Here is a 15,000-nt window from a genome sequence, read left to right on the forward strand (position 1 = left end):
GTTCTTTTTCAAATGATATATATAACTAAACTATTAACGGCTACAAAACACGTGACTGTTTATGACATAAGGGTACAAACAAATGGATGTCAAAACTAATCTTTATTTTATTTCCAAATAACACATTTAAGGTTACATTTCCATGAAGAATACATGATGGTTGAAAAGATATTCCATGATAGCAGGGACTCTGCTTTTGCAAGTACATGAAATATTCAGGAGTTATTGTTGCAGTCAGTAGTGTATCAAATGTGTTGACATGACAAACATATATTTAGCCCAGACATGGTAAAATTAAACTTGTTAGACAACTGTATAAAATACCAGCTAAAACGATGATACAATAATGATTGAAGGCCATTTTGCATCATAATCATCATCATCATCATCATCATCATCATCATCATCATTGTCTTTTGCTGCATTTACTGATTTACATTCAACTTTCAGTTCCATTATAATATTTGCGATTGTATACATGTACATTGTTTAGTGTCTGTGACGTGCAAAATATATAGTTTTCATATATATATACTCAAATGTCAGTTTCTTGTAAAAAATCTAGCATGGTCGTTAAGAAGAACCATTTCAGCATGAAGACAAATTTTGGGAGAAGTCTGTATTATACGTAAAAGCCTGCATAATACTATAATTGAGAGTTCGTCAAATATAAAACATAGAATTGTGAACATCAAAATGTGAACCTAGGATATTATGTTTGAACACATCCAGATTATCCAAGGCATAGTCGTATGTCACCACTTCTACTTACTTTTTTGTCTTGTTCAATGCTGTGAGGAGCACCTATTGCAAAATGCAAGGCTTCTATGTATGTATGTGATTGACTTCATTGATGAGATTGTTTTCAATATCACTATTATTAAGAGGAAGATGCACAAAGGTCAAGGTGAATGATAGTAAAAGTGAGTATGTAATTTTGGTGTGACTCCTGGCATCGATTCTAAACGGTCCAGCTAAACTGTTTGTTACTCGATTGCCGTGTTCGTTTTAGTTTTACGATTAGGAAGACCATTTCATACATTATGCATTGCGAACCAGCAAACATTATAATCCATTCCGTTCTTTTACAGTACACATGAAATTTGAAATACTGTAATGGAAAGTGTCTGGGAAGCTGGACTGTGACCTTTAACCCTTCAAATCTGCCATCCAACTGGTGTCTTTTATTTCCAAAAGAAGTAAGGAGCAAGAGGTTTTACTCCATTATATACATACTGATTTGAGAGCAAGTGCAAACTGACTAGCTAACTTGGTTTTTTTTTTAGATCGCTGTTTAAGGCACCTTGTAAGGTACACGTTCTTGTATCTTATAATTACATAAAGTGGATATCAAGAACAGGATTAAAGCTGATGGTGATATTACCGTCAGTTCACTATGATACAGGCAGTGAAAACAATTGACGCAGGTAAATAATATGCTAAAATAGATCGACGATTTTATTAAAGTTGTCGCAATAGGGAAAAAGAAGATACCTTCTACCAAAAGTCTGAGCTAAACTTTAAAACCCCAAAACAAAGAAATCTGACAATATTCGCGTTAGAGCAGCCGGTGTAATTTGTTAACACTAAACGTTTTCACCTTGGAACAGCAGGTTCCTGTATATAAAACTATGTGATTGTCGAACATCATAAGATGAATTGCCACCGTAGTGACTTATCTCTGTAGGACGTCTGTGATTGATTTGACCTAGCCTGGAATATGTGGATTAGGATATTAAATTTTGACTTTCATTATAAAGCAAAATTTAAAATCTCAGTCCGCATGGATTCCAGGCTAGACATGACCCTCCTCGATAATCTTTCTGTGCGCTTGTAAAGTTATTTAACTCATCGTTTCGATGCACATGCATGATGCCCTCTTATTCGTGCCACATAACTGCATGTGACAGAGATATTCAAAGTTCACACATAAATGAAATAAGTACCCACAAGTCCGTTGTTAGCGGACACAAATGCTCACACTGTGCGTTTCTGTTGTAAGTGGATCGTTGGGATCAACCAAATGCACAACGGCACAAGCTAAACAGTCGTAGTCTCGCATTGTATAGCTTCGTTTGAATTCTTCCTGGATTTGTGTCTAACATCGCCGGTGCAACTGTCACTGTCCGAAGCACAATCATCGATTCTTTCATAAATTTGCACTGTAGGGCAGGCGGCAAATGACACAACTGTTCCGTTTCTTTCGTTACTCACAACACTGTCATTATCATTATCTACGCCTGCGTCAACACACAATGTACTTCCCGCTAGACGGGTATCTGCAATGATATCACATATTTAACGTTATGCATAATCCGTCAGAGAGAATATTTTGTTCATATATAATTATGATTACCCATGAAGGGGATTCATTTGTCCAACTTCCAATATTACAAACTTACTGTTGTTGTTGTTGTTGTTGTTGTTGTTGTTGTTGTTGTTGTTATTGTTATTATTATTGTTGTTGTTGTTGTAGTTGTTGTTGTTGTTGTTGTTGTTGTTGTTGCTGCTGCTGTTGTTGACTACGACAGGGACAATTTGGTTGACATGTACTGCAAGGCAAGTGTGGTCAAACTAAATTTTTGCTGATTGTCTTATGGAAAGCCACGATAACCAAAACTGTTTTGTCAAACATTAATGATTATATGATAATATAATTATATTTTCTAAATAAAGAGCAACATATAAGACGAAAGACATATTTTATAAATATGGGTATTAATAGTTCATACACTGCTTATTGCATCAAAATACATCCCAGGAAATTTCCTGTCAAGTTAGATTGCGGATACAGTGAAACTGATTATTTGATATCACGTATAAGTTGAGAGTACAAAAATCATATTGAATCTAGAATGTTTAGATAAGTATCGAAAAAGGTCACCAACCTCCCACTCATGTAACACGGGAGACATTGGCTAAATAATTTACACATAATGATTAAAAGAACAAATGTATCTGATGGAACTGTCTGCAAAAATGTAAAGTAACTAAGGATTGACGATCTCTAACTCTGATGACTAGAACACTATTAAATTTACATACACATTAAATTAATTTGTTCAATTTACTGTATGTTTATCGATAGACAGGTGTTGCACAAAGTGATGTCAGTGATTGGCGATTCTTTTTTAAAGACGCAGGAATGTCTAGCTTCTACGTTTAATTAAAGATGGTTAAGCCACGATGTATATGTACTGTGATGTGGCGAGGTGAGGTGAGGTGTGATGTGGTGTGGTAAGGTGAAGTGTGATGAGGTTAGGTGTGCTGTGCTGTGGTGAGGTGAGGTGCGAAGTGATGTGATGTGATGTGATGAGATGTGATGTGATGTGATGTGATGTGATGTGATGTGATGTGATGTGATGAGATGAGATGAGATGAGATGTGATGTGATGTGATGAGATGAGATGAGATGAGATGTGATGTGATGTGATGTGATGAGATGAGATGAGATGAGATGTGATGTGATGTGATGAGATGTGATGAGATGTGATGTGATGTGATGTGATGAGAGGAGATGAGATGAGATGAGATGAGATGAGATGTGATGAGATGAGATGTGATGTGATGATGTGATGTGATGTGATGTGATGTGATGTGATGTGATATGATGAGATGAGATGAGATGAGATGTGATGTGATGAGATGAGATCTAGATGTGATGTTATGTGATGATGAGATGAGATGAGATGAGATGAGATGAGATGTGATGGGATGGGATGAGATGAGATGAGATGAGATGAGATGAGATGAGATGAGATGAGATGAGATGTGATGTGATGTGATGTGATGTGATGTGATGTGATGTGATGTGATGTGATGAGATGAGATGTGATGTGATGTGATGTGATGTGATGAGATGAGATGAGATGAGATGTGATGTGATGTGATGTGATGAGATGAGATGAGATGAGATGAGATGAGATGTGATGTGATGTGATGTGATGTGATGAGATGAGATGAGATGAGATGAGATGAGATGAGATGTGATGTGATGGGATGTCCTGTCATGCCATGCAATGAAATGAAACGAAATGAAATGAAATGTAATGCAATGTACTGTAATGTATGTTTAATGAAATGAAATGCAATGCAATAAAATTCTATGCAATAAAATACAATGCAATATATCATATAATGCAATATATTATACAATTCTAATATATATATTTATATACGTGTATGTATGTATGTCTGTCTGTGCGTTTGTGTGCTTGTTTCTGTGCTTGTTTGTTTGTTCGTTTGTTGTTGTTGTTGTTGTTGTTGGTGTGTGTGTGTGTGTGTGTGTGTGTGTGTGTGTGTGTTTAAACCGTGTAGAACGTACGCTTGTAATCATAATAGAAAAAAGTCCTCACCTAATCTCCGGTCACAGAAAGTATGACCATTACGACTTAATAGAAATAACAATGTACACGCCAGCAGTATCAGAAAGACAAGAAAGCTGCCGACAACAGCACCAATAACTACACCGAGAGAGGAATTTCCGACTGAAAGAACAACAATGAAATTATTCACGTCAAACAAGCAATCTTCATACATGATTAAGCATAACTTGTTGCATGTGATGAATAATGTAATTATATATATATATATATATATATATATATATATATATATATATATATATATATATATATATATATATATATATATATATATATATATATATATATATATATATATATATATATATATATATATATATGTAAATTACGATTGAAGGGACATGTGCCAAACCCGAAAGTTTTGTTTGTCGGAAAAAAAATAACTATGTGTTTCCAATAACATGCCCTCAGGTCGGAATTTTGTTTTATTTTATTTTATCATTTTAACTGTTTTTATTTTTGCTTCGACTCAAAACAAAATGTCGATCAGAAAATACCCCTTCTGTGAGTTTGATGACATATGAACGAACATCACTGGGGGAAAGAAAACAGACGTACATGATGAATGTCAAGACGGGAAAGAGTTTCGTATCTTTTTGTTTTAAGGCTTAAAAAGGTTCACGGTCGGAGGCTTGAACCTTGTCAATCCTTTACAAAGATTGTTTATTACCCACCTACCCCCACCCCCAACCCCACCCCCAAATGCAGATGTATACTGATGTGTGGATGTGGGATTTAAAAATAAAACCGACATGAAGATACAAAGCTAGATCAGTTTTATGCGAGCTTTCAAAAATCAGATAAAACAAACCCTTTCATGAGAGGTACAGCGATAAAGTATTGCTAAACTGAGGAAGGGAGACTAGCTCGATCAAAGTAAACATAATGAATTTGTAAGTCTTCCCTTACATTTCTGTCTGATAACCGTTGAGAGGAATGGGATAGAGCGCCCTCAATCAATCACGATTTCAATACATTACTATAAACTTACAGATACTTTAGGCATCTAATTGATGTATTATGTACAATGTCTAATTATTGACATTTAAACAATTTTCAGACAATACATTGTTGGTTGTCTGACCGCATAATAATACTCTAGTTACATATAGTGTAGCTGTAATTTCTGTGATTAATACGTGGATGGCGAAGTGGAGGTATTTGGAAGACTATTGTCGTTGTTTTTGTCATTTAGATAGACAATAAACTTGATTGACGACGTCGTTATAATTACAACATGCAATGCATAGGGGTGAACAGACTGAGATATAGTAGTAAAGGCGAGTATACGTCGGCGATGAAAACACTCACTTCTTGAAAATAAAACTAGGGCGTTTTGCAAGGAGCATGACGTGAAGTCACAAACAGGCAGTTTGAGAGAAAGGAGAGATTTTACCGTTATCACTAGATCTGTGTACAAAACCAAAATTAGGGAACTTCTCACCAGCACACCTCTGTTCTTTAGGGATGCAATATCCTTTACACAACACTTTTAGCTCGGAACACAAGTCACCGTCATCTGAAAATTAACAAACATTACATTTCGCTTTCAATTATCAAATTAGAAAGAAAAGATACATATATCGTGGGAGATGTGTATTGGTGTGAAGGTTTGGGATTTCCGTCTGGGTTGACTGTCAAACCTTGAGAGTATCTTGTAAAAGAATAGCAATTTAGATGAGATTCCACAATTCCACAAATTTCTCGTACGTTATCCTGAAAAGTATATTCCGATATATATATATATACACACACACACACACACACACACACATATATATATATATATATATATATATATATATATATATATATATATATATATATATATATATATATATATATATATATATATATAACTCGGTGAGTATCAATCTGCTAAGACAGTGCTCTATACCGCAGTGGCAGAGCGTAAGAGTTTTGTAATAGTCAGATATATATATATATATATATATATATATATATATATATATATATATATATATATATATATATATATATATATATATAGTGAAATAGTTGCTACGGAAGAGCACGAATAGTAATGACATCAAATTGTGCCTGAACAAAGACAGGCAATGCGTGTTTTTATAACACATCACATTCTAATGCACATATATTCTTTTCACAGGCAAAGGAAATTCCCAATAAGGCTTCTTTACTACATGAATATTGCCCCAGGGAATATAGAACGCGACTAGTGCCCCCATATGCAAATCGACGTTACTGTGGGTCAATAATCCATACCACGTAATACGATCTAAACCAATCACTGAAGCATATACGGAAACAAATAAATGTATTAATAATACAGATTACACAGAGTGCAATTAATGGTAACCTAATTTATCGAATCCTAAGCTGTGCGAGCTTGTTTGTCAGGCCCTATTTTAATAGTCAGATATCAAAAGAAGTAGGAATTATGTCTTTGACAGACTCGCTTCAGTGACAGTATTAAATTACATTACAGCAAACGTATCAAGTTGGATATTCCTAATGGAGTACGCACAGCATTACATTAAAATTGGCCATTTCATCTTATTCACACTATGTATATTAGAAAATTAACCAAATGCAGAAATACATTTCCATTTTAAATTGAAATACTTCAACTGTTAATCAACTGTGTTAACAAGATTGCTAAAGTAATGTGTGGTATTCAAAAACCTTTCAAAAAGAAATCTAAGTACCTATGTTACAATCTAATAATTTAAAAATACAATTATCTGATTATTATATTTGTGCAACAAGGCAACGATTCCGGATTATAAGTTCAGCTATTCACACAAAAGAAACTTATATCTTCACGTCAAACTACTTTATCATTACACAAGTATTAATCATTATCATCCAAACCAAACAACAAACTCACAAGGGGACGGAACCCACAGGTGCTGTGCTGTATTTGCGGTTATGGGAAAGCCTGTGGACTGGCTGAGAAAGCTTTGACAATTCCACAACGACATGATGTGGGAGCAGACAACATAGCCCTGTCACGTAGTCCAAAGATCTGAACGGGTTTCTGTAAAATTGTGTGATTTTCTATATGTATCTGACATCTGCATAAAAAGAAAATCGCTGGGAGCAATTCGTACACAAACATTACAAAAGAATATAGTGCAAAAGGTTTTATTTTCAGTGTTGACTAGGATGAACTGTTTCCTTGATATCAACATTCAACTACCCTTTTGTTGACATCTGTTACATTTTCGATGTATCATTGCCTCCATAATGATCATTTTGTATAAACCTGCATGGATTGCGTTTTAGATTATGTCACGTCGATTGTGAAACAATCTAATGCGATACTGATTCAATTTGGCGTGGTTAAATGATCCAGCTTGGCGTTTTGAACAGTGAGCACGTTTGAGTGACTGTTCTGACAATCAAAGCAAATACATAATTGGAATGACCTGTCTGCCACACGCTAATTGGAGGCAGCTTTCAGAAACCAAACCAATCCATTAAGAGCGGACCACAAAGTAATAAAACACCCTGCTAGTTTGTAGATTTTAGTTACATGGTATTTGGTAGGTCTCCTTGTGTAAGACGTGCACGCACACATATACATTAAGTTAAATCGGTTTAGCTCAGCAGCTATTATATACGGATATATTTATATCAGTAGCCGTCAAGGACACATTTTGATTTCCTCAGCAGCATCATGTGTTCTACAACCTCCTAATCTTAATAGAGAATCTTGAAATTCAATGGAAAAAATATTTCCTCAATTAAGAACGAACGTGCATTTGAATAAGACATTCATATCCGATTCTTAAATCTCTGTTTCCCATTTTCAAGTGTGTCTGCGTACTCAGATGATGATGTCTGCATCTCTTAGTAACAAGGACATTTCATATGCAACTGAATAAAATCATGAGTAAAAATATATAAAATTTGTCTGGCTGATCTGCTAATTGCCAACTGCAATCGTTAACTGTACATGTGTGTTCGAAAATTACAATTGAAGTAGCGCCACCTTCATGGTAGTTTCATAGAAATACAAAAAGCTGTGATGACGTTTTGAACTCGATAGCGTTAGGAAATGAGCAGAATTTACGGGGGGGGGAGGGGCTGAGGAGAAAATATTTTGGCCAAAACATTTTGTAGCTCCACCCTTCGTGCTCTAAAAAATAACATACCCCGAAATGAACCCAAGAATTTTCGTAGCCCCCAACATGTTTATAATTATGTGTAATATACGGTAACATCTCCACCCCCACCTCCACACTTTTTCCAGGATAACAGTAGTAATCTACTCCAGTGTCCATACATAAAAATAAGAGATTTTCTTTACAGATATATGCGGGCTTTGCAAGGAGAGGTCTCACACTGGGCTGTAACCTAGATTTGACTTAGCCAGCAGAGTTTGCCCTTCAATCTTGATTTTGGGCAGCATTAGCAGCCCCCCCCCCCCCCATGATCACTATGGGGGTGTCCCCCTCCCACGGTGAGCACTCTTTTGAAAATAAGGATATGTAGGAGGCAATTTAAATTTCAAATCATACACATTATTGAAAGTCATAGAGTGCCAAAATTGTCTTCAATACCCCAATCCAATTTTACTCTCAATACATATATTTAATATATAACTATATGGCTGGCTATATTGTCTACATGTTAACGTATAAAGATATTGTACGATAGACACACAATTTGCCTGGCTATCGACTGCATTATCAAACGTATGATAGGTAAATGAAGTGAACAATGTTCCAAATGTACAAGATAAACGACTGCTCCTGAGGTTTAATTTTTTTCAAAGAGTCAATTGTACTCTCAGAGAGAAAGAGAGAGAGAGATACAGACAGACAGACAGATAGACAGACAGACAGACAGACAGACAGACAGACAGACAGACAGACAGACAGACACAGACACAGACAGCGAGACGGAGAGGGGAAAAGAAAGATTAAGGCATTCACAACACATTCATTCACTCGCCTCATTACAGAAGCCGCAAGAAATTGTGCAAATGTATTCGGTAAACGACGGCTCCTGATGTTTAATTTGGTTCAAATCATAGTGAAGAACGATACCGTGAAAGACTGGATCAAGTTAAGGTCTCCTCATCAATGATCACGAATCTACAGCTAAGCAGACAACTGATCTGCCATCTTGTCACTCGCAGTTTCGTACATGATCAACAAGTGATACTTGTACAATGCTCACAAAACCTCCCAACAATATTGTGTGCGTTGATAATGAGAGAAACATCCGAACCAATAACTATGCAGGAAATCAAATCCATGAATATTTATATTTATGAATAATCTTGAAAACTGCCCGCATTAGCCAAGGACAGGTAGGTAGGTAGGTAGTAGGTAGGTAGGTAGGTAGGTAGGTACAGGGATTTAATTAACAACAATGTAGAGAATATGTGGTAAATAATCTGTTCATTTGCCTGTAGATAAAATTGATAATTTGCATCGTTGCATAATATTTTTACCGTTTATGGACAAGTACTTACCAATCACTATCAACCGTGTCGTGGTAATTTCCTCCATAAAAGATGCATCACCAAATGCCATATAAATAATCTTGAGTGCGTAGTCGCCTGCATCTTCCAATCTGACATTTTTAATTTGTAAATGTAATCCTTGATGTTCAAGTCGATATCGGTTTTTGTCAAATCTGTATGAACAAAAAGATTTACAAGCAGGGTTAACAAAATGCGAAAAATTACATGAAGTTTATAAATACCAGTCTACAAAAAGGACATATATCCCCCTAAAATAGAGAGAGAGAGAGAGAGAGAGAGAGAGAGAGAGAGAGAGAGAAAACGATGACGACGATAACAATAACAACAACGACGACGACGACGACGACGACATCAACAACAACACACATAACACAAACTCTTAATTTCACAGTAAATTAATAATACTCTGACGGACATTATACATTGAGTTAGTAAATTACAGATAGTGTATTGCAAAACCTGTAAAATACATTGAAACTTAAATATACAAACAGCTACATTTTTATAGCTATACCTGAAATTTGGTAAGATTTTCTCATATTTTGTTTTCAACTCTTTAACGATTCTGAGTCAAGAAAAGTGCACTATAGGAAATTGCATAATACATCTGAAATAAAGAGTCTTTCCTAACCGCGAGTTACTCTCGAAAGTGAGTAGAGTATACATCGTGATAACATGTATGCAAAACCTATCATGTCATTGCCATTTCATTTTTATCAAGTATAGCCTCGGTCAGATTCACCCCTGTTAAACTATATGTATAATCCGCCCTGTGACATATTGGGGGAGGCACTAGTACCTAGCGACTAACTATTTTATATTCAGCTTTATGCTTCTTACATTAGCTAGCAAATTGCTCAATTTCATGAGAAGGGTATGTCACTGAATATATATATGAAATCCGTTTAGGTAAGGTAATTTTTTTTCGTTCGAAAAGTGCTGCAATTACTGGATTTGTGTTTGCATGATGCTTATTCTCTCAAGATCAAAATGGAATTTTTCTCCCAAAGGTGGAAACAACTCTACTTTTTTATCTTGTATTTAGGCGGTCAAGATATACTCATGCGTACTTTGGTATCTGTGAAGTTTATTCGAAAGCAGAAAATCAAATATATGTACCTCTAATTCATTTCATTAAAATCTAGTCGTTACTTTGTGCTTGATGTGCGATACAATTAACTACAGAGCACAAATTCGCGATCATCACTGCACATCCAGTGTTGAAGACTAAGTACATTTTTATTTAAAGTCAGGTGGGGAAATAGAAGAATAAACATTTCCAGTGCTGGGACTGCAATCGACACCAAACCAATTTATTTGAAAAGAATCGCTTGCATTTTGTTCATTGTAAAATCCCCTCACACATTCAATTGAAGTACATTCGCAGCTTTTTATATTATAATGATATAGAGAAAAAAGATGCGGGAATTAAGGATATACTTTTGGACAGTTTCATTATTAGTCAAGTTTTACTTGCAATCCAAGAATCATACATTCGTGAATGATTTCTAATACAAAGGCGGTACATATATGTGTTACGTTGGCCATAGGCAAATATGATATAAAGTGAAGATAGAGTAAATACTGTAGTCAGCATTTGGTGAATGTGATGTTAAATATGAATTCAATCTCAGTGGGGTCATGTACGATTTATAACACCATGGTAAAATGTGAACAGATTTCCCCAATGGCTTAAGCAATTTACAAGCGAACAAAAAACTCAAAGACTGAATGTCTGTGTCTTTCTGTCAGCCCTGCGTGTATTTGTTTGTTTGTTTGTTTGTCCATCCATCGCTGGGTCCTATCAACCCTATCTATCTAACTATCCATCCATCCATCCATCCATCCATCCATCCATTAATCTATTCATCCATCCATCCACCTATCTGTCCATATAACCAATCCATCTATCCACCCACCTATATGTCCATCTAACCAATCATCCATCCATCCATCCATCCATCCACGTATCTGTCCGTCTAACCAATCCATCGATCCATCCATCTATCTATCTGTCCATCTAACCAATCCATCCATCCATGCACCCATCCATCCATCCATCCATCCATCAATCATCCACACACCCACCCACCCACCCACCCACTTATTGTCCGTCTAACCAATCTATACATGCATACATACATACATACATACATACATACATACACACATACATACATACATACACACATACACATACATACATACATACATACACATACATACATACATACATGCATACACACACACACACATACATACATACATACATACATACATACATACATACATACATACATACACCTATCCATCCATCCATCCATCCAACCAATCCTTCCAATCATCAATCGACCATACATGCATCTCTGTCGACCATCCGTTAAAACTTCACCAAACCAATTGAATATATACGCGCTCAGCCAGCAGACAAATAATAATAAGTCATCCAATAACACATTCAAGACAATAATCTGAGTTAACAATCATGTAACAATCAACTCTTTCGCTCACCAAGCCAGTCGAGAATCAAGTCTTAATGGATTTCAGTGCATTTATCTTGGTTTGAGTAGATGCTAGACCTTTTGCACAAATGAATGGTTTAAATTTATTTCCCCCAATATATATTACTAGATAAATAAATCACCTTCTGGTGATTTCACGCAGTGTTATTTTCTATTACTAAATAGATCCGATTACTAGTACAAATCATGCTTTTACACAACTTAACGAATTATGTATAAATCTGGTCTCTTAGGGCACACATCCATTCCAAATAACTCTTTTCTTAAAAGAACGTGCATTAAAAATCTGGATACTATTTTCTGATAACAGAAGACATCACAGTATGTTTATACGAACAAATTGTACAATTGTATTTTGGGCCAGATTATACTTTGAAGCGATTATAATGGCAGACCTTGAGAAGAGCATTCACACGTGACGAGACAAAGGATTTGCGCTTTTGTTTGAATTCTATCTTTCAACAACCAAGCAAGGCCGTCCAATTTTGATTGAATCGAAGATATTTAAGTATGTGTATCACATTCAAAAGGACTATGTCGCTCTTTGCACCATATGGAAATTTCCTCTATCAATATAGATAAAAGTATGAATAAAACAACGCGGGAAAACTCTAGTCTACGGCAATTTTCTTTTTCAGTAAAGGAATGGTTTCAATATAATTTCGTGTCATTACATGGTACCGCTATCAGCGAATTCCATTGTTGTTAGCATAGCGTAATAGGGACAATTCATTCTGAAAGTGACCGGTCGATTTGAAGAAGACTATACTTTCTTGTCGATACTAGTATCACGAAAATCCCCATGTACTGTACAATTCATTATTCGTTGTCACGATTACTTTCAACACGCCATGACAGATATTTCTAAAATCGTTTTTACTATAATTGTAAACAGATATCTTACAGTAGGCTCTGGTTGTCTTTCGTCCAACTGCTTCTGTAATGACCAGCTAGTAACGACCCGGCTGGCACAATCCCTGTTAACGTGACGTCATTTCCTGTCCATGTAACTTTTCTTTGGGGTTCGTGTTTAATCGTCATGTGATCTGACTGTGGGTCAAATTGTGCTGCAAAAGAAAAACACAAACAATGTGTAAATATACATTCCTAAGCGGTAACAAGGCATTAAGCCTTCAGGAATAAACTAAATCGCCGAAGACGCTTAAAAACAAGAGTTACTTCTATATATCTCGCAAATTCAAAGCATCAGAAGACATATCGTATAAGGAGATAAATGGCAGCAAATAAATGTTTTGAAACTCAAGTTTTTATGATCACAATTTACGGACATAAAGTATAACATAAGATCAACCATTAGAAATTAAATCAGACAATGATAAAACTACAGAAATGTTGCTCGTACAGGTAGCATTATGGCCAATTTATACACAATGTTGCCAACTATAGGGAATAGAAAACAATAAGTTGTAGCAGATCTGAATACATATAAAACGGTCTAAGTTGGATTTCCATATGAATTACATGATAACATGACGCGCACCCTCTTGCATCGATTGGTTCATCATCTGGACACCATAACAATTGTCTGCGTAAGATTGTTCGCATAAAACTAATTTTAAAATTTTGGATTTAATTTGTATGTCAATGATCACATCACCTTGTATTGAATCATTTACTATCTTCACTACTTTTAACCAGTCTATCAATTAGCTTTTGATATCAGCATCACTTTACCCTAAATAAGAGTTTTAAGAGTAATGTGTAGATTAACAAGGGAGGCAAAATGTCCTGAACAATTCTTCATCTACAAAACCCGAGAAACATCCCTACCAAAGTTCAGGTCCTTATGTGTAGGGGAAGTGTCGATTTTTTGATGTTCTGTTCAATTGTAGTAATAATTCTATTAAAAGGAATAAAACTAATTGACATCTTGTTAATTATTAATAACAGGTATCTGCGAAAAAGGAACTTAGTTCCTATCGTGATGACTCTTAGTTTTTTCGTGTGGAACAGGTCAACTATAAATGATAGGAATGTATTCGGATATACACGAATGAAAACTGTGAACACCAACTTCAAAACATAACCACATGACAACAATTAATTACATAGTCTAACAGCATAGTGTCACCCATGATTTCGTCGGAAATGCGTTTTACAAATGTACAAGTTATTCAGGATATACAGTACTTTCGAAAAGTTAATAGTGCTTTGTAAAGTACACTGCTATTCACTGGGTAGTTTAATGATGGATACCTTTTGGGCAGGATCAGTGTGACTTGACTCTGCAACAAGTAAGGTTTACAAGTGATAACCTTTGAGGAAAATATCTCTCCCATTTGAATGACTATTTTTTCAAAACGTTTTGTCATACATTATTCATCTCAAAACCTGGAATCAATTTATCCGTACCTTAATTTGTTCACCATTAAAATGATATACTTTATGGACTGTGGCGTGATTTACTGGTGCACGTAATCCGATAGCATTCTAATTTACAGGAGGTCATCAATCACTAAAGTCTTCCTGGTGAATAGTGACAAATATGCGGGAATTGACGTCTGTCTGCACACACACACACACACACACACACACACACACACACACACACACACACACACACACGCACTTCTCCCTAGTGAGACGGCTT

General features: G+C 35.6%; 1 protein-coding gene across 1 annotated transcript in view; it reads right to left on the minus strand.

Moving 5' to 3' along the window:
- Nucleotides 1-15,000, minus strand: part of LOC144434206 (uncharacterized) — a 28,625-nt gene that overhangs the window by 12,820 nt on the left and 805 nt on the right. Inside the window, exons 2-4 of the mRNA XM_078122660.1 lie at nt 13,294-13,456; nt 9,856-10,019; nt 5,782-5,904 (exon numbers count right to left, since the gene is read on the minus strand). Coding sequence (XP_077978786.1) covers nt 5,782-5,904; nt 9,856-10,019; nt 13,294-13,456 — 450 coding nt within the window. The remainder of the gene's footprint in view (nt 1-5,781; nt 5,905-9,855; nt 10,020-13,293; nt 13,457-15,000) is intronic.

The sequence above is a fragment of the Glandiceps talaboti genome, chromosome 4 (genome assembly GCF_964340395.1).
Source record: "Glandiceps talaboti chromosome 4, keGlaTala1.1, whole genome shotgun sequence".
Lineage (NCBI taxonomy): Eukaryota > Metazoa > Hemichordata > Enteropneusta > Spengelidae > Glandiceps > Glandiceps talaboti.